Below are 22,565 nucleotides of genomic sequence, written 5' to 3' on the forward strand. Positions count from 1 at the left end.
CTGTTTTCGTCAAACCAGTCCTTGTTTTTCCTGGAGGAGAAGCCCAGTACCTCTTCAGTGGATTGCAGTATGGTAGTCTTCAACTGATCCCAGAGGGTTTCAGGGGACGGGTCCGTGAGGCGGGTTGCAACGTCGAGCTTTGCTTTGAGGTTTGCCTGGAAGTTTCCTCTCGCTTCGTCTGACTGCAGTTTTCCAACATTGAACCTCTTTCTGGGGGCTTTATTGTTCCTGGGCTTTGGCTTGAAGTGAAGGTTGAGCTTGCAGCGAACCAGCCGGTGGTCAGTGTGGCATTCCGCGCTAGGCATGACCCTGGTGTGGAGCACATCTTGTTTGTCACTTTCTCGCACCAGGATGTAGTCCAGGAGGTGCCAGTGTTTGGATCGGGGATGCATCCAGGTGGTCTTAAGGCTGTCCCTCTGCTGAAAAAGGGTGTTTGTAATGACAAGCCGCCGTTCTGTGCAGAGCTCCAACAGGAGGCGCCCATTGTCGTTGCACTTGCCGACGCCATGCTTGCCCAGGATTCCTGGCCAGGTTTCTGAGTCTTTGCCGACACGAGCGTTGAAGTCGCCCAGGATGACAACCTTGTCGGCTGTAGGGGTACGTTGGATGAGGTTGCGCAGGTCGGTGTAGAACTTGTTCTTTTCTGCTGGTTCCGCCTGGAGGGTTGGAGCATAGACACTGATGAGGGTGATGTGACGCTTGTTTTGAAGTGGGAGTCGTGTATCAATCAGAGTTTTGTATGTTTCCAAGAGTTTATTCTTTTAGACTCTTGGCAGTTAAAGCACACTCTGCGTAACTTCTTGTGGAACAATCACCCACCACATCCCAGAAATCGTTCTGGAGTATATTTAATGCACTCTCTCCATTACTCACATCTCCTTGTATCTTTCCTTGAGTAGGGAAACCAGTCCAGCACATGATGTTCTGGGTCTGGTCTCGTTACAGCTCCATATAATTGAAACTCAACTTTACTCTTCAAATTCTCTTTGAACTTTCCAATAGTGAATATTTTTTTCTTTATTTTCCCTTCCTTTTACAATGATTATCTTTTTTTCCTCTTCTTGTACGCTAATTATACCTAAATTGTTGTTAGTGTGTTTTATGTACGGGGTCACAGCAGCAAGACTTCAATTGAATCTGTATATAATACTAATATATAATACAATAAACACTTAATTCAGTGATGCAAGTCAGGACCAACATACCCTTTTCCCTTGTAAATTGCTTCCTTTAACTACAGTGATCATTCTTCGAGGACACTTCTTAAAAGTAGTGGCTTTGGGATCAGCTCCATTCACTGCCCAGCAGTGCCCCTACTTCCTGCAAAGGCTGAGGGAAGTCTATCTCCCACCCTCCATCCTCACTACGTTCTACAGAGGATGTATCGAGATCATTCTGTACAACTGCATCACCGCCTGGTTTGGAAGCTGAACCACCTTGGACTGCAAGACCCTGCAGAGGACAGTGAAATCGGCAGAAAAGATCATCGGGGGGCCCTCTTCCTACCATGACGAACATCTACAACACTCGATGCGGCGAAAGGCAATAAACATTGTGAAGGACTCCACACACCCCTCATGTAAACTGTTCTCTCTTCTGCCATCTGGTAGGAGGTATCGCAGCACTCGGATCCTTATGTCCAGATTGGGCAACATCTTTTTCCCCCAAGCCATCAGAATCCTGAATTCTCAGAATATATGTGAATAGTGAACCGTGGACTTTTACTGTATACGTCTTAATATTTTAATGTGTTTAACTTCTAATTTATATTTATGTAAATATGCTCCGTGGTCCTGGAGAAACGCTATCTTGTCTTTACCGTGAGAGCATGGTATGAACAATAAAGGTGAATTGACCTGCCACCTTACAGGGTCTTGGGCTAATATCATGTCAACTGGGTGCCACCTTTGATAGTACAGCATTCCCATATCCATGCACTGAGGGACCTTAAATAACACAAGAAATCAACAGGGTGTTGGCCATATGCTCCTGGAGTTTAAGATGGTACCTCAACTTAATTTCCTGCTCTTTGTTGTCCATAAATTTATCAAATTCATTGTATCCAAAGATACACATGCAGTACAGTAAGCCTCTCAGTTAGAGCAATGCTATTACAGCACCAATGACTTGGGTTCGAATCCACCACTGTCAGTATGGAGTTTTATGTTCTCCCCATGTCTGGGTTTCCTCTGGGTGCTTCGGTGTCCCCCTACCCTTCAAAAAATAAGGGGTTCATAGGTTAGTTGGTGTGCTCTGGGCAGCACGGGCTCATAGGCTTCAGCTGTCCCTGTGTTGTATGTCTGTATAAAACACTCTCTGGGACACTAATCCCAGAGGGTTAATGATTGGTTCATTGCTCCCCAAGAGAATTCCAGAGATACAGGGCCTGACAGATCGGTACGGTGTCGTTGCCTCCTATGGACGCTGTGAGACCTGCTGAGTTCCTCCAGCATTTCTGTGTTTTTAGTATTTTAGACCACAGAGTTGGCTATGATTTTTTGTTTGCTTTGGTGACTCGAGGAGGAATTAAACCCATACCCTTTTGACTCTGAGGCGAAAGTGGAACAAGTATCAGGTTGCATTGATTTTCATACTGAAGCCAAGTTCCCTCAACCTTTGTCTCATCATTCTATGTTGCAGAGCAAGCTGATTGCTGGAAGGATCATCCCTGCGATTGCCACCACCACAGCGGCTGTGGTTGGCTTGGTGTGCTTGGAGCTCTACAAGGTGGTGCAAGGTCACAGGCCAATAACCGCTTACAGGAACAGTTTTATCAACCTAGCCCTGCCTTTATTTTCCTTCTCCATGCCTCTACCTCCACCCAAGAAGAAGGTAAGTGGGCTGCCTTCCCAATGTCTTCAGCCTGAGTGCTGCAGCACATATAGTGTACCTCCAGTCTCAATGAGCCCCATCCTTAACACCTTCAGCTTCAAATCGAAATTAGGCAGATTAAATCCAATTTTGTTGGCATAACTTCCTTCAGAGCAGTAAGACTCTTCCTTAGCAGAGTAATTTTGACGAAAGATCAGCCTTTGTTGTTGATCCCTCTAAAATTTCTAAAGATTTATTTTTATTCATTTAAAATAATCCTTTTTGGCATCAACCCATGGGGTCCAATAATGTCAGAGGAGGCATTTACTTCTGAAATAAAGCAGCATTTTTTAAAAAAAAACTGCTAAGGGTGTTAGGGAATAATATTAAACTACAGTCACACACCGCATAACGTCTGTTCGGGCAACGTCCAACCGCATGTACGTCCGTGGTCCTATAAGGTTATACAGGTAGTCGCCGGCTTACGATCATAATTGGGGCCGAAGGATCAGTCGTATCTCGCAATGGATGTAAGTCAGGATTTGGCCTGCGCACATGGAGTACCAAAGCCTTAAAGCAAACTTTTTAATTAAATCTTTTTTTCATCGGAGATTTTTGTTTGGTGCAGGCATAGTAGGTTTGCGTATTGGAGTCCGGTTGGTACATGCATGGTAGGTTCGTGTATTGGAGTCCGGTTGGCCCATGCGTGGTAGGTTCGCATATTGGAGTCTGGTTGGTGCATGCACGTTGGTTTGCATATTGGAGTTCGGTGTTATATTTTGTCAAATACAACATAAACCGCATAAATTTTATATTTTTTCTTATTTTTTTTAAAATTTGGTTGTATGTGCAGATGGACGTAAGTCGGGGTGTAATAGATTATCCATTGCCTATTTCTGTATTTACGATATGCATATTTTTACATTGCAAATTGAAATCAGTATGAGTTAATGATTTAATCGAAGCAGAGCATTTATCCGGTTACGTCTGCTACATCTGGATGTAACTGGATAATGTGGTGTTCACGCAACGTCCAAATCACATAACATCCTCTTTCACAGAACATCTCGTGGATATTAAACGAAGCATGACTGTAATTACATTGTGGATGGAAATGAAATCTTATTTAAATCATCAACCACTCTCTTGCACTTTGCCACACAGTCATGTTCACAAGTCTCCTTCCCTTCAATACCTATATGGACCCCTTCGCTCTGAGGGGGTCGGATGTGACTGTGATGGGCACCCACTTCCATTGCAAGTGCCCAAATCATGCAGGGAAATACAATAAAACCCCTGTTGTCTGGAATTCAAGCAAGCAGCAAAACTGCGGAAAATAAATAGGACAAAAGTACTGAAGTTTAAAATTGGTGCACCTCACCGTTAGTTCGGCAATCACACAACACGCAATCTCAAGCAACCGGAAAATTCACTTACCTGGCGTCTATCAATCACCATAGGTGCCAGATTACTGGGGTTTTTTTACTGTAGCTGCATCAAGGCTCCATCAGAACTAAGAACTAAGTCAACTCACAGCTTTGAGATCACAGAATCATCGCAAGATGCAGCACCAAAGGAGACCATTCAGCCCATCAACAAACACTGCTGGAAGAACTAAGCAGGTCAGGCAGCATTATCAGGACTCTGCTTGAGCTGTTGACTTCCTCTAGCAGTTTGTTGATTTGTTCCAGCTTCCAGCAACTGCACCCTCTTCCTGTCTGTGCCAAAGTCTGCTTGCCTAATAGATCCTCATCTTGCCCTGCAATTCATACCCCTCCAGTGATTTAGCCAGTTTCCTTTCCCATGAATCAGCTTCCACCTCCCTTTCTGTTAGGCATCACAACAATGTTCTGTGTGAAAACATAACATTCCTGTATTGCTGCCAGTCATTGTGGATGGAGGTACTGCCGGCAAAGCCAGCAATTATTGGCCATCTTTAATGCTCAAGTGAAGGTGATGGTGAAGTCACCTTCTGGAACCACTGTCTTCCTGTTGGTTAAGGTACTCTCAAATCCTTGTGATGGTCCGAGGTCCAGGATGAGACACAGTGACAATGAATGATGAGCAACATGTTTCCAAGTCATTGAGTTTTAAGCTGTGGGAAAAGGCTCTTTGGTCAAATTATATTTGTTCATCTCAGCTGGTCTCTCTTTCCTCTAAACCTTTCTTATCCATGTACCAGTCTTAATGTCTTTTTAAACTTTTTTTTCTAAGTAAGATGTGCAGCCCTGTAACAGGCCATTTCAGCTCACGAGCCCATGCCACCCAATTACCTATGACCCCTGAACGATGGATGGAAACCTGAGACCACAAGGAGAATCCATGAAGACATGGGCAGAACATACCAACTCATCACAGACAGCACGGGATTTGAACCCTGGTCCCAATCGTTGGCGTTGTATCAGCATTGAGCTAACCACCACGCAAACCCTTTAACACATTGTGATTGTACCCACCTCTCTCACTTCCTCTGGCAGCCTTTTCCATACAACACGCAAAGGGTGAGAAAAGGGTACCCCTCTGGTCCCTTTTAAATCTTTCCCCACTCACCTTAAAGGTGTGACCTCTAGTTTTAGACTGCCCTACTCTGGGTAAAAGACGATTGACTGTTCTGCCCTATCTACGTCTCTCTGAATTTTAAAAACCTTCACAGGGCCACACCTCACCCCCCTTTGATTCAGAGACAATAGTCCCAGCCTACCCAGTCTCTCCTGTTAACTCAAGCCCTCCTTTTCGGGGAACATTCAAGATTATTTTATTGTCATGTAATAAAACAGAAAATGCAATATTACACAAAATCTCCTTTAGTCTGCCATGAGGCAGACAAAGATTTGCCCTCAGCAAAAATTGCCCGGGGTCCCTTACAGTCAGAGAAAGAGAAGCAAAAGAGAGTCCCCAGCTCTTCCCCACCCCCCTCCCCCCCCCCCCCCCCCCCCCCACCAGCCAGAGCCAGAGTCACTGAATGTCTGTGGCTTTGCCTCCAGCCTCTGCAGCCTTTGGACCAAACCATCAGCAACCTGAGCTCCAGATGCACATCTCCGACACGACCAGGAAGCCTCCAGCGCCCTCCTGGTGAATCTTTTCTGCATCTTCATCACATCCTTCCGAAAGTGTGGCGCGTAGAGCTGCACGCAATAGTCCAAATGATGTCCAAACAGCAGGAAAGACATTGAGTGAAACAGCCTGTGAAATTTGACACCAATCTGGCACACACGACCCAGGTAATCTGTGAAATGGGGAAATGACCCGAGCACAGGTGTGTGCCTCTTCCTGATAATATCACATTAGGACTTCTGTTCAGGGTCAGTTGAATGTAGTTTTGTTGTGGCAACCCCACAGTACCAGATGGCGGTACAGATGGTGGGTGTACGGTCTGTTCCACCTTAACAGCAATGCCCTGTCATTTAGCAACATGTGCATTCAAAGAATAACATCAATTAAAGAACTACATCTTGTAAAATGGACAAAGGTTCACAACAGCTCGATGTTTAATTCACCATGCTGTCTGATGATAGAATCCAGGTTCAGTCTATGCTGATCTTAAAGTAAAGGTTGTGCATTTATTTAGCACTTTGCACATCTGTTTGGGATATCCCAATATGTTGTTATTGTAACGCAGGTAAAATACGAGGCAACATGTGCTGTGCTCCCTCTGAACTGGTACAAGAGCATCACCCTAGACAGTGCCTGGACTCCCAGGGAGTGAGAGCAGAGAAGAGCCAAGTATTAAAACATATCTCGACTACTTCTGTCCCTCGGCACTGCAGAAGGAAGCGCAGATTGCAGCTGGGCAGATTGCCCTAGGAGTTCAGTGCTGGCAGAGTGCCAGAAGCTGATTTTCCCCACCATCTGATGTTACTCAGGTTTCTCAAAGGAACAGACAGAACTGGTTTTACTTTGAGATGACTCCAGCTGGCCCCTGAACTTTGAACTCTAGGACCGAATGCTAAAAGCCTGAGATGTTGAGTGTGTGCTTGGACAGAGCTGCGACTGGCTTCAATCTGGGTTGCTGGTTTCTTCATTTGAAATGGGGGAAATAAATCTTCAGAAGCTGTCTTTGATCCGAGTCAGATTTCAGCCCAGTGGAAAGGCTGGAATATTGCCAACATCTGCATCAGCAAGGAGCTAGTTTGATGTCTTTGGGACTCCAAGGTAAAAGTGGAGAATATACTGCATGTGTACTGGATGACCACCGATGATCATGGGTGTTTTCCTCATTCCCCATTGGAGGAGACCATAAGAGATTGGAGCAGGAGAAGGCCTTCTGATGTCATGGCTGATCTTGCCGTGGACTCAGATCATTCCTCATTAAGCCTAATTCCCCTGCTACTCAGAAATGTAATACATTTAATGAGGGGGCCTCTCACGCTTCATTTGGGCAGAGAATTCCAGATTCACTCGACTCTGGGAGAAGCAATTCCCCCTCATCTCTGACTTTTTATCCTTGGAGCAGTGGGGGATGAGGGGTGACCTGTTAGAGGTGTACAAGATGATGAGAGGCATTGATCATCTGGTGGCCAGAGGGTTTTCCCCCCAAGGCTGTAATGGCTAACACGAGGGGATATGCAGTTTTAAGCTGCGAGGGTCTATGTGGATGCATGGAATGCATTACTAGTAATGGTGGAGGCAAGTCCAACAGGATCTTTTAAGAGACTAATGGAACTGAGAAAAATGGAGGGTTAAGCAGTGGGGAAATTGTAGGCAGTTGTTGGCACAACACTGTGGACCAAAGGGCCTGTACTGTGAGGTAGATTTCAATGTTTGACTTGAATCTGCTCCCATGGAATGTAAGGCTGACCGTTTCCTTCTGCAGTGCCGAGGGACAGAAGTAGTCGAGATATGTTTTAATACTTGGCTCTTCTCTGCTCTCACTCCCTGGGAGTCCAGGCACTGTCTAGGGTGATGCTCTTGTACCAGTTCAGAGGGAGCACAGCACATGTTGCCTCGTATTTTACCTGCGTGGTGAATTAAACAACCTCCTTCTATCTTCTTTTCAAGCTTTTCTGTTTCTCTGTAATCCCCTCTTCTCTCTCTGAGAGGAGTTAATTGCATTTCTCAGCAACTTCCTGATGCAGTTCCGTTTCCACTGGTTTTTCTTTTTTTTCGATTTTCATTAACTATATATTTCTTTTTTAAATTTTTTTTATTTTTTACACAATAAACCATATTGACCAAAATACATACAGACATTTTTCTCTTGAATATAGTGTCATTTTCTCCCCTATTTCCCCCCTCCCTTCCCTCCCTCCCTCTCCCCCCTTCCCATTTATTCAAAGGTCAATCTATAAGATACATTAAATCCGTTAAACAATGTTATCACTTAATAAAGTAAACAAGAAATTTTTATCTTTTACTTTTTTATACTGAGTCAGTTCATTTTGTTGTCTTCTCCTTCTGTCATTTTAGGTGGTGGAGATCCATGGTAGGATTTCTCTATTGTATTTCATGTATGGTTCCCATATTTGTTCGAATATTATGATGTTATTTCTTAAATTATATGTTATTTTTTCTAATGGAATACATTTATTTATTTCTATGTACCATTGTTGTATTCTCAAGTTGTCTTCTAATTTCCAGGTTGACATAATACATTTTTTTGCTACAGCTAGGGCTATCATAATAAATCTTTTCTGTGCTCCATCCAAATCAAGTCCAAATTCTTTATTTCTTATATTACTTAGAAGGAAGATCTCTGGGTTTTTTGGTATGTTGCTTTTTGTGATTTTATTTAATATCCGGTTTAGATCTTCCCAAAATTTTTCCACTTTCTCACATGTCCAAATTGCTTGTATTGTTGTTCCCATTTCCTTTTTACAGCGAAAACATCTGTCTGATACTGTTGGGTCCCATTTATTTAACTTTTGGGGTGTGATGTATAGCCTGTGTAACCAATTATATTGTATCATGCGTAACCTCGTGTTTATTGTATTTCTCATGGTTCCGGAGCATAGCTTTTCCCATGTTTCATTCTTTATCTTTATGTTTAGATCTTGTTCCCATTTTTGTTTAGGTTTACAGTTTGTTTCCTCGTTCTCTTTTTCTTGCAGTTTGATGTACATTTTCTGAAACAGGTCAAACCCCATTACAGTACTGTCATCACAATGGGATCAAAGGCAAAGTGGTTGGTTCTGGTCAGTCGTCCTTGAGACATTTGATAGCACCTTAGTGTCGAAGTTGGGTACAACCCGATTCTATCAAGGCTTGTGGGGTTGTAATCCGGACTACAGAGGTTTCCTTAAGTCGCTGTGCAGTTAAATCTTCATGTTTGCTGCGATCTGCCTGAAGAATTAAAACCATAAGACTTAAGAACAAAATTAAGCCATTGTCATATAACCATATAACAATTACAGCACAGAAACAGGCCAATTTGGCCCTTCTAGTCCGCACTGATCCAAGTACCCTCCTCTAATCCCACTTACCAGCACCCAGTTGGGAAGATGATCAGGGTTCGGTGGGTTCACAGAGAGACAAGTCTGGACACAAGAGTTACAATCACACGTAACTTTCATTAACACGTAGGAAACAAACAGGGAAGAACGTTAAACGGTACTCAATCGCTATTTCACTTAAGCGACGATATAGACATTCACCTCAGACTTCGGTTGGACTTCAACAACAGTAAACCTATACTCGACCCGCTCCCACACTACGAAGAGTGACTCTTACACACATCCGGTTCCCTAACCAACCGAGGTGCAGCTCTCTGCAAGTATTGATCTATCGCAATACTAAGGCTCAGCTTCAGTGTAGTGCACACCTTCCCCGTGACACTTCCAGCAATGTCCACAGCAGCGACCTGGCATTGAGCAATGTCCGGGGCTTGAACCACAAGGCAGAAGGAAAGAATGTGATGTGAGTTGGTGTTATATACAGTGCTAATCTGTGCTACTAACCAACAATGACCCTAGGTAATTTAAATTAGCCAATGGCAAGGTGTGCACTAATGTGTGGCCTGAGTCCAACCTTGATGTGACTTACAAATAAGTTCCAGACAGGGAAGAAACATGACCACCCAGGAAACATGCATTCCAGACAGGCAGGGAGTCCACATTTCTTCCACAAACAACAGCCATTCAGCCCATCAAGTCTGCTTCACCATTCCAATCATGGCTGATGTATTTTTTTCCTTTCTACCCCATTGTCTTGCCTTCTATGAAACAGATTTTCTAATCATTCTTGCTGTCAGATCGACAGGTGATCTACATTACAACATATTCAGAACTACTGCTATCTATATCAAGTGCTTTGGCAGGTAGAGTTATAGAAACAGGCCCTTCAGCCAACCACGAGCTGTGCCAAGCATTAAGCATCTATCTATGAAATATTATTTATACAGCACAGAAACAAGTGCTTCTGCCCAACTCACTCTTGATGGCCAAGGTACCCATCAGCACTAATTCCATTTGCCTGCCCTTGCCCCATATCCTTGGCATAATAGGGGTGTATAATGTAGGGTGGCACCTTTTGCCTGGGACGACACCAGAGGATATCAGTTTAAGGTGAGTGGGGGAATGTTCAGGGGGGAGATGTGAGAGGTCGACTTTTTCCCACCCTGAGAGTGGTGGATGCCTGGAATGCATTCCCAGCTGGTACAATAGGGACTTTTAAAAGTCTCTTGGATAGGCACATGGACGGAAGAAATTGGAGGGTTACGGATGTGAGGTAGGAAAGGGTGCGATTGTAGTGGAGGAGGTTTGCATCGGTCGCACAACATCGTGGGTCAAAGGGCATGGGCTTTGCTGTAATGTCCTCTCACCCTTTCCTATCAATGAACCCGCTCATATCATTTCTACTGGCAGCTTGTTCCACATACCCACCACGTCAGTTGGTAAAGGCTTCCCCTCAGTCTCCTAAACCTTTCCCCTTTCGCCTTTACTGTCTGCCTTCTAGTTTAAGATTCCCCTGTCCTGGGGAAAAAAGGGCTTTGACTTATCTATGGCCCTCATGGTATTGTACGTCTCGATAAGGTCACACCTCAGCCGCCTACACTCCGGAGGGGAAAAATGTTCCAGCCCACACAGCTTCTCCTTTTAACTCAGGCACTCCAGTCCCAGTTAATCCTTATTAATCATGTTTGTACCTTTTCCAGTTATCCAGAAATCCCATTACCCTGAAAAGTTTCATATAAGTGCACATAGAACGCTACAGCACAGAAACACGCCCTTCAGCCTATCAGTTTGTGCTGAACCTATTACTCCACTTTAGTCCAACTAAACCTGCACCCAGTCCATTCCTCTCCCATCCATGTACCTGTCCAAACTTTTCTTAAATGTGAAAATTGAGCCTAAGTTCCCCTCTTTAACTTACAGCTCATTCCACAGTCCCACCACTCTCTGTATGAACAAGTTCCCCCTAATGTTCCCTTTAAGCATTTCACCTTTCACCCTTAACCTGTGTCCTCTCTCTTTCTCTTTTTTTCTTTCTGAAACATTCTGCAGCATGTTTCATAACTCAACATTGCTAATGTTTATCTTCCTGTGGGACCTGAGGTGGTGGGGGGGGGGGGGGGGGGGTGGTGGTGGTGGTGGTGGAGAATGACTATCTTCGTAATGTGGCTTACAGTGACACAGGGGATGGAATAGTTTTGACTTCTGGCCTGATTTTTGATCAACAGCATATTTTCATTCTTCGTACCCCTGTGATAAATTATTTAGGAGTTGGAAATGAGACTGTGGCTGAGTGTAGAGGACTGAAAATAAAGCCCCTTAAATTGTGCAAGCAGGCAGTCATAGCATCTGCCAGAAGAGATGTCAAACAAAAAGGCAGCCTCCATTTGCTGTTTGCAACAGATGCTTTGCAAGGTACCCTGCCCAGGGCTTGGTCATTCTATCTCCATGGAAACATTAGATTTGATATAGGTTGAACTGGAGTTACCGAACTTTTAATTTCAGCTGTACAATCTTGGGGGGAAAAAATTACCACATTCTAACTGGTTATGAGGTTGGTTGTGTACAGTTGCGTCTTATCTTGCTGTGAGATGATTGACAGTGTCCTGTAATGTGCATCTGATGGCTTCAGACAGATGGCTATGTAGTTCATATGTCAACAGTGGAAGTATTTAACTGTAGTTCATTACTGAGGCGCTCCAATATTGCACAGTCAATCCCAGATTGACAGTAATAAATTTTAAAGCACCAGACAGATTCACAGTCTTCCTTCATTTTATCGAATTCCTATGGACCAGCGCATTTCCTCTTTGCAGTGCCAGCTGTGGCTTTGTGGATATTCCTCCCAACTCTGAGTCAGGAGGTTGTGAGTTCAAGTCCCACTCCAGAAATGTGAGCACTAAAAACTCACCACACACTTCTCTGAGACCAGTCCAATGCTTGCAGTAGTGTTTACCAGACTGATTCCTGCGATGCAGGGAATGGACTATGAGGAGAGATTGGGCGTTGTATCTGAATTGGATGTTATTGTGCGGCAAGGGCTTGTGGGCTGGAAGGGTCTGGTACCGTGCTGCATGTCTACATTTAATTTAAATTTATTCCAATGGTTACCCAAATTGAAAGGTGCCCTGGAGAAACAAGACTGCAGATGTTGGATTCAGGAGTGAAAACACAATGTGTTGGAGGAACTCAGCAGGTCAGGCAGCATCAGTGGGAGAAAAAAAAGTCAGTGCTTGGGATTGGAGCCCGCATCCGGTTTTGATGAAGGGTCCCGACCCCAAAAGGTAGGCCGTTCTTTTTCTCCCACTGATGCTGCTCGACCTGCTGAGTTCCTCCAAAAGATTGTGCTTTGAATAATGAGCAGGCTGATGGATCTGTGGCTGATTGGCCTTCAGACTCCTCTTTCATCGAGCCTTTGCACACGCACTTCATCAAGCCATCAAATCATACAGCGTAGAAGTAGGGCCTTCAGCCTATCATCTCCTTGCTGAGCATTGAGCGACCATTTACCTTAATCGCACTGTATTCTCTCCTACCTCCCCATCAGCTCCCTCCAGATACTGCACGAGCAGCAATTTTTGCAAATTTGCCAATGATACCTCTGTAGTATAACGGGTGGGGATGAGTTAGCATAAAGGAGGGAGGTTGAAAACCTGGCTGAATGGTGCACCAACAACAACCTCACACTCAATGTCACCAAAACTAAGGAGCTGATTATTGACTTTCAGGAAGGGAAATCCAGAGGTTTACAACCCAGTGATCATTGGTGGATCAGAGGTGGAGAGGGCGGGCAAATTTTAGTTGCTGGGAGTCACAATCTCGGAGGATCTTTCCTGAACTCCACACACTAGTAGCATCGTGAAGAAAGCACGTTAGCGCCTTTACTTCCTCAGGAATTTGCGAAGGTTTCGTATGACCCCAGAAACCCTGGTAAATTTCTACACATTTGGTGGAAAGTGTGCTGACTGGCTACATCATGGTCTGAGCATAAAGCCCTCCGAAAGGTAGTGGACGCAGCCCAGGAGATCACAGGCAAAACTCTCCCCACTATTGAGAACATCTACAGGGAACGCTGCCATCAGAGAGCAGCAGCAATCATCAAGGCTCCACATCACCTAGCACTGCTGCCATCAGGAAAGGGATATAGGAGAGGAGTCACGTGATGGAATAGTGGCCGGACGGTGAACTCCAGCCCTCTCCAGAAAAGTCGGGAAAAACAAGAGAAAACAGAAAGGCACAGAAATAAAAGTTACAGAAAAGTGAGTATAAAGGTGGAAAGAAGATGGCGACAAAAAAAAAATCGAAAGCAACGGTAAGAAGAGAGGAAGAGAAGACAAAGGAGGAAAAAGGTGAAGGCCTTACCTGTCCGAAGAGGCCCGCTGCGGAGAGAGAAACCTGCTCCCTCAGGTCGGTAAATAATGGACTACAAAAATGGCTCGCAGAGCCGAGTAAAAGTGCGCAACCGCGCATGCGCGAAGTATCGCGCATGCGCGATGCGAATGAAAAAAAACACACCGACGGGAGGGGGGACCAGCTGGGGAGTCGATCTCCACAGCCGGCAACGACAGCTGCAGAACACCTGCAGCAAGAAGAGACCACAGAAGACAATGGAAACAAGAAAGAAGAGGAGGAAAGGGCAACAAAGAAACAACAGATGGCCAACCCAGAGGAAGATGAAGAGGAAGAGTATGGTGAAATAGAAGAAGAAAAGAAAGGCAAGGTAAAGGATATACTTGCTCTTATTAAAGGATACATGGAGTCATTTAAAGAATGGCAAACACAGGAATTTAAGGATTTAAGAAAAAGAATAAACAACACAGAAGAGAAAATAAATAAAATGGAGATGACCTTAACAGAAATGGGAAAAAAAATGGACAAGATGGAAGAGCGGGCAGTAGCAGCAGAAATGGAGGTAGAAGACTTAAAAAAGAAATTGGAGAAATCTAATAAAAAAACTAAAGAGACACAAGAACTACTAGCTCAAAAAATAGATACAATGGAAAACCATAACAGAAGAAATAACATAAAGATAGTGGGCCTTAAGGAAGATGAAGAAGGCAAGAATATGAGGGAGTTTATAAAAGAGTGGATCCCTAAGACCCTAGGATGTCCAGAACTACAGCAAGAATTGGAAATAGAAAGGGCACATAGAGTATTGGCCTCTAAACCACAACCACAACAAAAACCAAGGTCTATTGTAGTAAAATTCCTAAGATATACTACAAGAGAAAAGGTACTGGAGAAGACAATGGAAAAAGTAAGAGAGGGCAACAAACCACTGGAGTATAAAGGGCAAAAAATCTTCATTTATCCAGATATAAGTTTTGAACTCCTAAAGAAGAGAAAAGAGTTCAATACAGCAAAGGCGATTTTATGGAAGAAAGGGTATAAATTTATACTAAAGCATCCAGCGGTATTGAAAATATTTATTCCAGGACAACAAAACAGACTATTCTCGGATCCAGAAGAAGCACGAAAATTTGCAGAACAATTACAAAAATAGACTGAGGGAGGAAGACGGGTAATGAGAGTTAAAATGATCACGATTGATATGTATGTGGGTAAAGACAAAAATAGACTGAGGGATGAAGACGGGTAATGAGAGTAAAAATGATCACGATTGATATGTATGCGGGTAAAGAGGTATAAGAGTGAATAGAGACAATGTGCATACGTGAATGTATCTGTACTTAGAGGAAAATATAGATAGTATAGACAAGAATTAATAAGGGAAGGTAATGGAATAGAGAGAATAAGGAGGGAATTAAAAGAGTGACCTTTGTGACATATGAAAAGTGAAATCTTTTCTGGGGGAGGCGGGGTGGGGGGAAATAGCGGTCACTGCAAAATCAGTTGACGCTTGCGAGTGGATTCGCAAATCCAAATGGAGAGGGGAGATGTGGTTGTCCGACAAGGGATAAAGGACAACTCAGGAGGTGAAGGGGAGATTGGGGATAAATAAGATAGAAATAGGAGAATAAGGAAAATGTTGGATGTTGTAGGAATGTTGTCTTATAAAGAGTTGAAAATAAGAAAACAGAAATGGAAAAGGAGGAAAGGTAATGATGGAAAAACGGAAAGAGAAGATAAACAAAATATAAAAGGGCTACGCTGAACTATATGTCTTTAAATATTAATGGAATACATAACCAAATTAAAAGGAAGAAACTACCAAATTTAAATGAATAAATGTATTCCATTAGAAAAAATAACATTGGTTAAGAAATAATATTGAAATATTCGAACAAGTATAGGAGCCTTACATTAAATACAATAGCGAAAACCTACCGGGGGCAAACATTACCTAAGTTGATGGAAGAAGGAAAGAAAAGAATGGACTCAGTAGAATTTCTGGTGTAATTTTGTTGAATGACAACATTGTCTGACTGGCTTAATGCAACCTAGATTGTATACCTAAAATGGATGAGAGGGGGGGGTGGGGGGGTGGTTTGGGAGGAAAGGGGGGGGGAGAAAAAGTCACTGTATATGTGTGAAAAAGAAATAGTGTATATTATGGCTAATGTGATTTATGGTGTGAAAAAAAAAAAATTTTTAAAAAAAAAGGAAAGGGATATAGGTGCCACAAGACTCGCACCCCTAGGTTCAGGAACAGCTGCTACCCCTCCACCATCAGACTCCTCAACAACAAACTCAATCAGGGACTCATTTAAAGACTCATGTCTGCACTTTATTGATTTTTTTATTCTCTCTGTATTGCACAGTCAGTTGTTTACATTCATTTTCTGTTCACATTTCTTCATTTGTTTACATGTATGTGCTGCGTAGATTTTTTTGCGCTACCAATTAGTGGTAATTCTGCCGCGGCTGCAGGAAAAAGGAATTTCACAGTTGTATGTGATGTCATGTATGTACTCTGACAATAAATCTGAAATATACTGCAAACAATTAACAAACAATCTACACATCTGTGCGAAGTGGGAAGAAACTGTAGCACCCAAGGGAAACCCACACAGTCACCAGGCACCAGGAAGAATTTACAGCTCCAACTTGGTCGGCACAGTTGGCGTAGCAGTTAGTGCAAAGCTGTTTCAGCGCCTATGATCGGGACTGGGGTTTCAAAGCTGTTTCAACGCCTGTGATTGGGACCGGGGTTTCAAAGCTGTTTCAGCACCTGTGATCGGGACCAGGGTTTCAAAGCTGTTTCAGCGTCTGTGATCGGGACTGGGGTTTGAATTTGTACGTTCACCCCATGTCTGTGTGGGTTTACCCCTGGGGGCTCCAGTTTCCTCCCACTTTTGAAAACGTACCAAGGGTGTAGGTTAATTGGGTGTAAATTGGGTGGCACGGACTCATGGACCTGTTACCATGCTGTATATCTAAATGTTAAATTTTAAAATTTAAATCTGCACAGGTAGCACACAGGGCAAGGACTGAACCTATTAATGATCAGATCAGCAAATAGTCTTTGGCTCAGAATGTTTTTAAATTAGTTGACCAGAAAGAAAGAGTGAGATACAAGAAAAGGAGAAAACATGAGGTAAAGGTTCCATTATTGCCATGTAATACTACATTTAGAATGTAACATACATGGCTTTTATCTACTGTAAGGCAGACAGAAAGTCGCCACTTTGTCCAGCGCCCCTCACAGAAACCTACAGCACCTGGTGTTCTTAGGCGTTCTCCCCTCCAAGTACTGACCAGTCCTGTGCCTGCTTAGCTCCCAAGATCAGACAATCCCAGTCAAATTCAGGCTATTAGGCTTCCGGATGAAAGAGAAGTGGCCAAAAATCTGGAGCCAACCTTGAATTTCTTGTTGTTTCCCACTGAAATCTTCTTTTCTTGATCTCTTGTTGCCTCACCTTCACCTCCTCATCCCATTTCCCCATCTGTTACTGGTACCAGCCTCAGGGTTTGCAGCCTAAGGATCAGAGGGAAACCATTTAGGAGTGAGATGAGGAGAAACTTCTTCACTCTGTGAACTTGTGGAACTCCCTTCCACAAAAAATTGTTGGAACCAGTTCATTGGATATACTCATAAGGGAGTTGGATATGGATCAACTGGCTAAATGGATGAAGGGGCATGGAGAGAAAGAAGGACTAGGGTACTGAGGTCACATGATCAACCACGATTGTCTTCTATGGTGGAAGATACTAGAAGGGCTTAATGGGCTTTCTCAGCTACTTTCAATGTTTCCATGAACCAGACCACGCTCTGGGTTTCATGTCTCCTATGCCATTTCTGTCATCTTAATTCATAAGCTACCCCCTGTAAAATCCTCAGATATTTTAGCTGTTATTTAGATACATGTAATGTATCAGAATCAAAATTTATTGTCATGAGCATGTCATGAGATTCGTTGTTCTGTGGCTGCATCACAGTGTTGTGACTGTGGTTCATTGCCCATTCAGGAATCTGATGGCAGAGGGGAAGAAGCTGTCCTTGTGCCACTGGGTGTTCATCTTCAAGCTCCTGTACCTCCTTCCCGACAGTAACAGAGTGAAGAGGGCATAGCCTGGGTGGTGGGGGTCCTTGAGGATAGAGGCTGCTTTCTTAAGACACCACTTCCTGTAGATGTCATCGAAGGAGTGAAAACTGAGGCATGTGATGATGCTGGCCCAGTTCACAATTCTGTAGAATTTTTCCAGTCCTGTGCTTTGGCACCTTCATACCAGACAGTGATGCAACCCGTCAGAATGCTCTCCACGGTACACCTGCAGAAATTTGCAAGTCTTCAGTGACATACCAAATCTCCTCAAACTCCTCACAAAGTATAGCCACTGGTGAGCCTTCTTTGTGATTGCATCAACATGGAGGCCCCAGGACAGATCCTCAGAGATGTTGACGCCAAGAACTTGAAGCCCTTAACCTTTTCCACTGCTGACCCCCTTGATGAAGACTGGTTCGTGTTCTCCTGATTTCCTCCCTAATCCACAATCAATTCCTTGGTTTTGATAAAGTTGAGTGCAAAGTTGTTGTAGTGACACCACTCGACTGGCTGATCTATCTTCCTACTGTACGCTTCCTCATTGCCGTTGGTGAATCTGCCGAGATCCGTGGTGTCATCAGCGAATTTGTAGATGGGCATTTGAATTATGCCGCCACACAGTCATATAGTGAGTAGAGCAGTGGGCTTTGCACACATCAGTGAGGTTCTCCTGAGTAGATCAGTGAGGAGGAGACATTGCTTCCAATTCGTACTGACTGAGGTCTTCCGATGAGGACGTCAGGGATCCAGTTGCAGAGGTGGGGTACAGATATTTGGAGCTTCTTGACCAGCACTGAGGGTATGATGATGTTGAAAGCTGAGCTCTACTGACAGACTGTAAAAGTCTGTTTAAAACGTTGCAATTTGGCAAATTAAGTGTTTCTTTTAATCTGGGAGATGCAGAAATGCAAATTCAGACAATCTGTAGCAAAATATTTCCACGTCTGTTGCCTTCTGTCCTTAAAAGACACGTCACCTTTTGATATTCATTCCATTGTATCAGCGGTGTCACTAGGGTTGGTGTCACCCGGTGCGGTCCGCACCCCCTGCACCTCCCTAATGACTCCAGTGCATTGTATGTCTATTTTTGCCTAGGTTTGTTCTCGTTACATGCTGATTTTAAAATGTATTGTTGGATTTTATTGGACAGATTAGCAGTGCTGCTGTTTTGAAAGATTAAAACTTCGTCTTTGTGCTCAAAATGTGTTTAAATTATGACCAGAAAGAACACAGCAAAGCAAAGAGAAGGGGTCAAAAATCCAGACCGTACACCAAATATCCCACTGAACATTGTCATCATTTTCTAAAACATGGATTTTAGCCGATAGGCGATTGTGTACTGGCCAAGAAACTTCAGCCATCTTTGATCAGTTCCTATAGAGTCTTCAGTGGCAATACCTCAATGACCAGTTGAGCTCTTCTCAGCTGATGACATCTAACCCGGATCTTAGGAGATTGGACTCATATTGAAGGTGGAGACCTTTCATTGAAATGAACGAAGAGGCTGTTCCTCCTAAACCGCACAGGGTACCCACAGGGTTAAAATGATGAGGAGATAGAAGGTTACCGGAAGCACAGCCAGTAGGTCTGTAAAATGCAGCAAAGTCCCATGAGGCAGGGGATCAGTTTCATGCTTTAGGGCTAATTTACTGCAGTTATCAAGCAACAGTGGTGATTGGATTTCAAGCTGATTATTGCACATGTCACCATTATTCCAGATATACAACCGCGCAAAAATCACTCCCTTCCTAAATACCACTAAAATCCATTTGCATTACAGTATAATTGAATCAGAGTGGCAGTTTATTGCCGGAATTGGGCTAATTCTTGACTGGCTCGGTGTAATTAAAATAATGTTATGATGTCCACAAAAAATAGATATATATCCATGAAACTAACCCACACATACATACTCATACACAGATACACACAAACACACACACACACAGGATTTAGCAGCTGGACCCAGGGAAGGAATTGAACTACAAAGAATGGTTACATCAGTATCTCCGTTGTAGTGAAAACTGTAATAGTATTCAGATGAGAGCATTCATCTCTGTGCCAAAATAGTCGGTTGTCTCTGAAATAAAACATGCTGAACCTATCACTGGGTCAGCCAGCACTCAGGTTTTCTAATTTTGGGATTCAGCCCAAATGGAAAGTGATGTCAAGGCATGATATCTTAACATTTCAATCGAAGTATTTCAAAATATAGAGGGGTTGAGGAGGCAAAAGGAAAAACAAACACTCGCGTGTACACACACACACACACACACACACACACACACACACACACACACACACACACACACACACACACACACACACACACACACACACACACACACACACACACACACACACACTCTCTCTCTCTCTCTCAAATATATGCAGCCAGATACTTAAATCCACACACATATACTCACACCTGGGTGCACATGGATAGCCATGCACTAACATTGGTCAATTGGCATGGGCTGACAGGAGATCATTTTTAAGTGAATCTTTCGGAAGGAGTTATCATTGATGTTGCAATGAGTAGAATGTAAAATTTGATTAAAACGGATCCAAATGGAGAAGGAGTCAGTGATTCAATGATAGGATTTAGAAATGTACTTGGGAAATAGGAGAGAACTTCAAACAATTATATAGTTCAGTCTGAGGCAGTTTGACCCATCCAGTCCACTTACTTCTTTGAAAAAGCCATTCAGTCACTCTCTCTGGTCTCTTTTTTCCTGTTGGTCCTTGGGTTCTGTCCATGATCAATATATTTCCTTCACGGTATTTTTTTTTCTTTCATGATTACATTGGGGCGATATGCCAAGGCCCTATCTCGCCTCTCAGATGAATGTAAAAGATCCCACGGTACTATTTTGAAGGAGAGCATGGGAGTTGTTGCTAACATCTTGACCAGGATTTGTCCCTCAGTCAAGGTCTCTCGAGAAAACCTGACAAAGTGCATTGTCAATTGTGGGGGAATGTTAATGGACATCAGCTGCCATTCTTCTTGTACAACAATTCAAAAATAAATAATCACGTGTTTATTTATATAGCACATTTAATGTTGCAAGGAATCCTAATCCTACAATTAGTGCTGTGGTTAGCACTGCATCAGCAACCTGGGTTCGAATCTACTGCTGTCTGTAAGCAGTTCCTACATTCTCCCCGTGACTGCATGGCTTCCCTCTGGCTGCTCCAGTTCTCTTCCACATTCCAACCCTGTATGGGGTTCGCCAGTAAATTAGTTACGTGGGTATAACAGAGTGGTGCGAGGTTGTGGGCTGGAAGATCCTGATACTGTGCTGAATCTATAACCATATAACCATTTACGGAGCGGAAACAGGCCATGTTGGCCTTTCGAGTCTGCACCGGTTCACTGATTTTATGCGCCCTCTTCAGGCATTGGTCCTGGTATATCTTCATTCAATAACGATGGGCGAATTCAATGCAGGTGGAATCAGTCGTAGAAATGTTTGTGTTGTTGGAGGACAAACTGTCAGGGACAAGCCATGGCTGTCAGGTCTCTGGAATAAAGCCTGGATTTGTGGTCAATTCTCTTTTTTTTCTGAAATTTTTATTTTTCATTTGCATCAATGACAAATATAACATAATCATACGGAGTAATAAAACGATGCAAAAAGAATACACAATTTTATACTTTCTTCCCCCTCCCTCCCCAAAAAAAGAAGGAAAAAAACTTACCTGAACTTATCATACATCATTCATTGATTAAATACATTTCAAATTTAGAAATATAATCTTAAATCTCTAAATTAACTAGATAAGTTGGAGCGGGAGTAGCAGATGCTGTAGATGAACTCTTACCAATAAAATCCATATAAGGTTTCCAAATCTTACAAATTTTTTCTGGAATTATTTTCTCTAATGGTCTACAGTTTTATAATCCCATTTGCCATTTATTCAACCCCACATTATTGTCTAATTTCCACGTTACGGCTATACATTTCTTTGCTATTGTTATTGCTACACTTAGAAACTTGCTCTGATAAATATCTAACTTCAAATTATGAATATCGCCTAACAAAAATATTTTTGGGTCTTTCGGAACTTGTATCTTCATAATTTGTCCCAGTAAAATACTCGTATCTGCCCAACGTTTTTGTACTTTTTCCACATTGCCATATTGCACATAAGATACAGGGGCATTCTCAAACAAAGATTCACAGTGGAGCAGGTAAGGAGATATTGGGGCAGTTTTCCAAAATCTTAGTCAAAGTGGGGGATTATGAGGGGCACTCACTCCATATAGTAACAATGTTGTTGCTAGAAATAGCATGGATAATTGGGTCATTCCTGAGTCAATCTAGCCCTAGCGTTATGCAGCAGAGAAAGGGATCTATCGAACCAACCCTTTCAAGTTGGTTACCTGAACTAGTCCCATTTGCCTCCATTTGACCCATATCTTTCTTACCCCCCCCGGATCCATGTTCCTGTCCATGTCTTTTAAGTTGCTGTATCTGCAACAAAGACTGCACGGGCAGGGAGAACACTGAACAACCAAAGGAACTGCTCACACTAACCATCCGAGGCTCTCAAATGAACCAAGCAATATTTATTTATTTGTTTTAATAGATTAAAATACTTGTCTGCACATGTATTGTTTGTCTGTATGTGTTTTATGCCTGGCTAAGTGTCTGCATGTTTTGCACTGAGGACCAGAGAACGCTGTTTCGTCCGGTTATACTTCCACAATCAGGTTATGACATTAAACTTGACTTGAATGTGACTCAGATTGATTTTATGTAACTCTTCACCACTTCCTGCACTCCCCTGGAGAATTTTCTCTGCTTTGATTGAGAGAAGTTGCTGTTTTTTTTCTGCCAGCCCTTTCTCGTTATAAATAGAGTATTTCCTCTGTATATTGACAGTAGCCATGCAACATGAGGTAGCCCTGTATCTC

General features: G+C 43.1%; 1 protein-coding gene across 4 annotated transcripts in view; it reads left to right on the top strand.

Annotated features, from left to right (window-relative positions):
• uba1 (ubiquitin-like modifier activating enzyme 1) overlaps positions 1-22,565 on the top strand; it is a 381,394-nt gene that overhangs the window by 285,406 nt on the left and 73,423 nt on the right. For all 4 annotated transcript variants that reach the window (XM_069936574.1, XM_069936577.1, XM_069936576.1 and 1 more), the window contains one exon: positions 2,641-2,832. In XM_069936574.1, the coding sequence (XP_069792675.1) occupies positions 2,641-2,832 (192 nt within the window). The remainder of the gene's footprint in view (positions 1-2,640; positions 2,833-22,565) is intronic.

Source organism: Narcine bancroftii, chromosome 5 (genome assembly GCF_036971445.1).
Source record: "Narcine bancroftii isolate sNarBan1 chromosome 5, sNarBan1.hap1, whole genome shotgun sequence".
Taxonomy (NCBI): Eukaryota; Metazoa; Chordata; class Chondrichthyes; order Torpediniformes; family Narcinidae; genus Narcine; species Narcine bancroftii.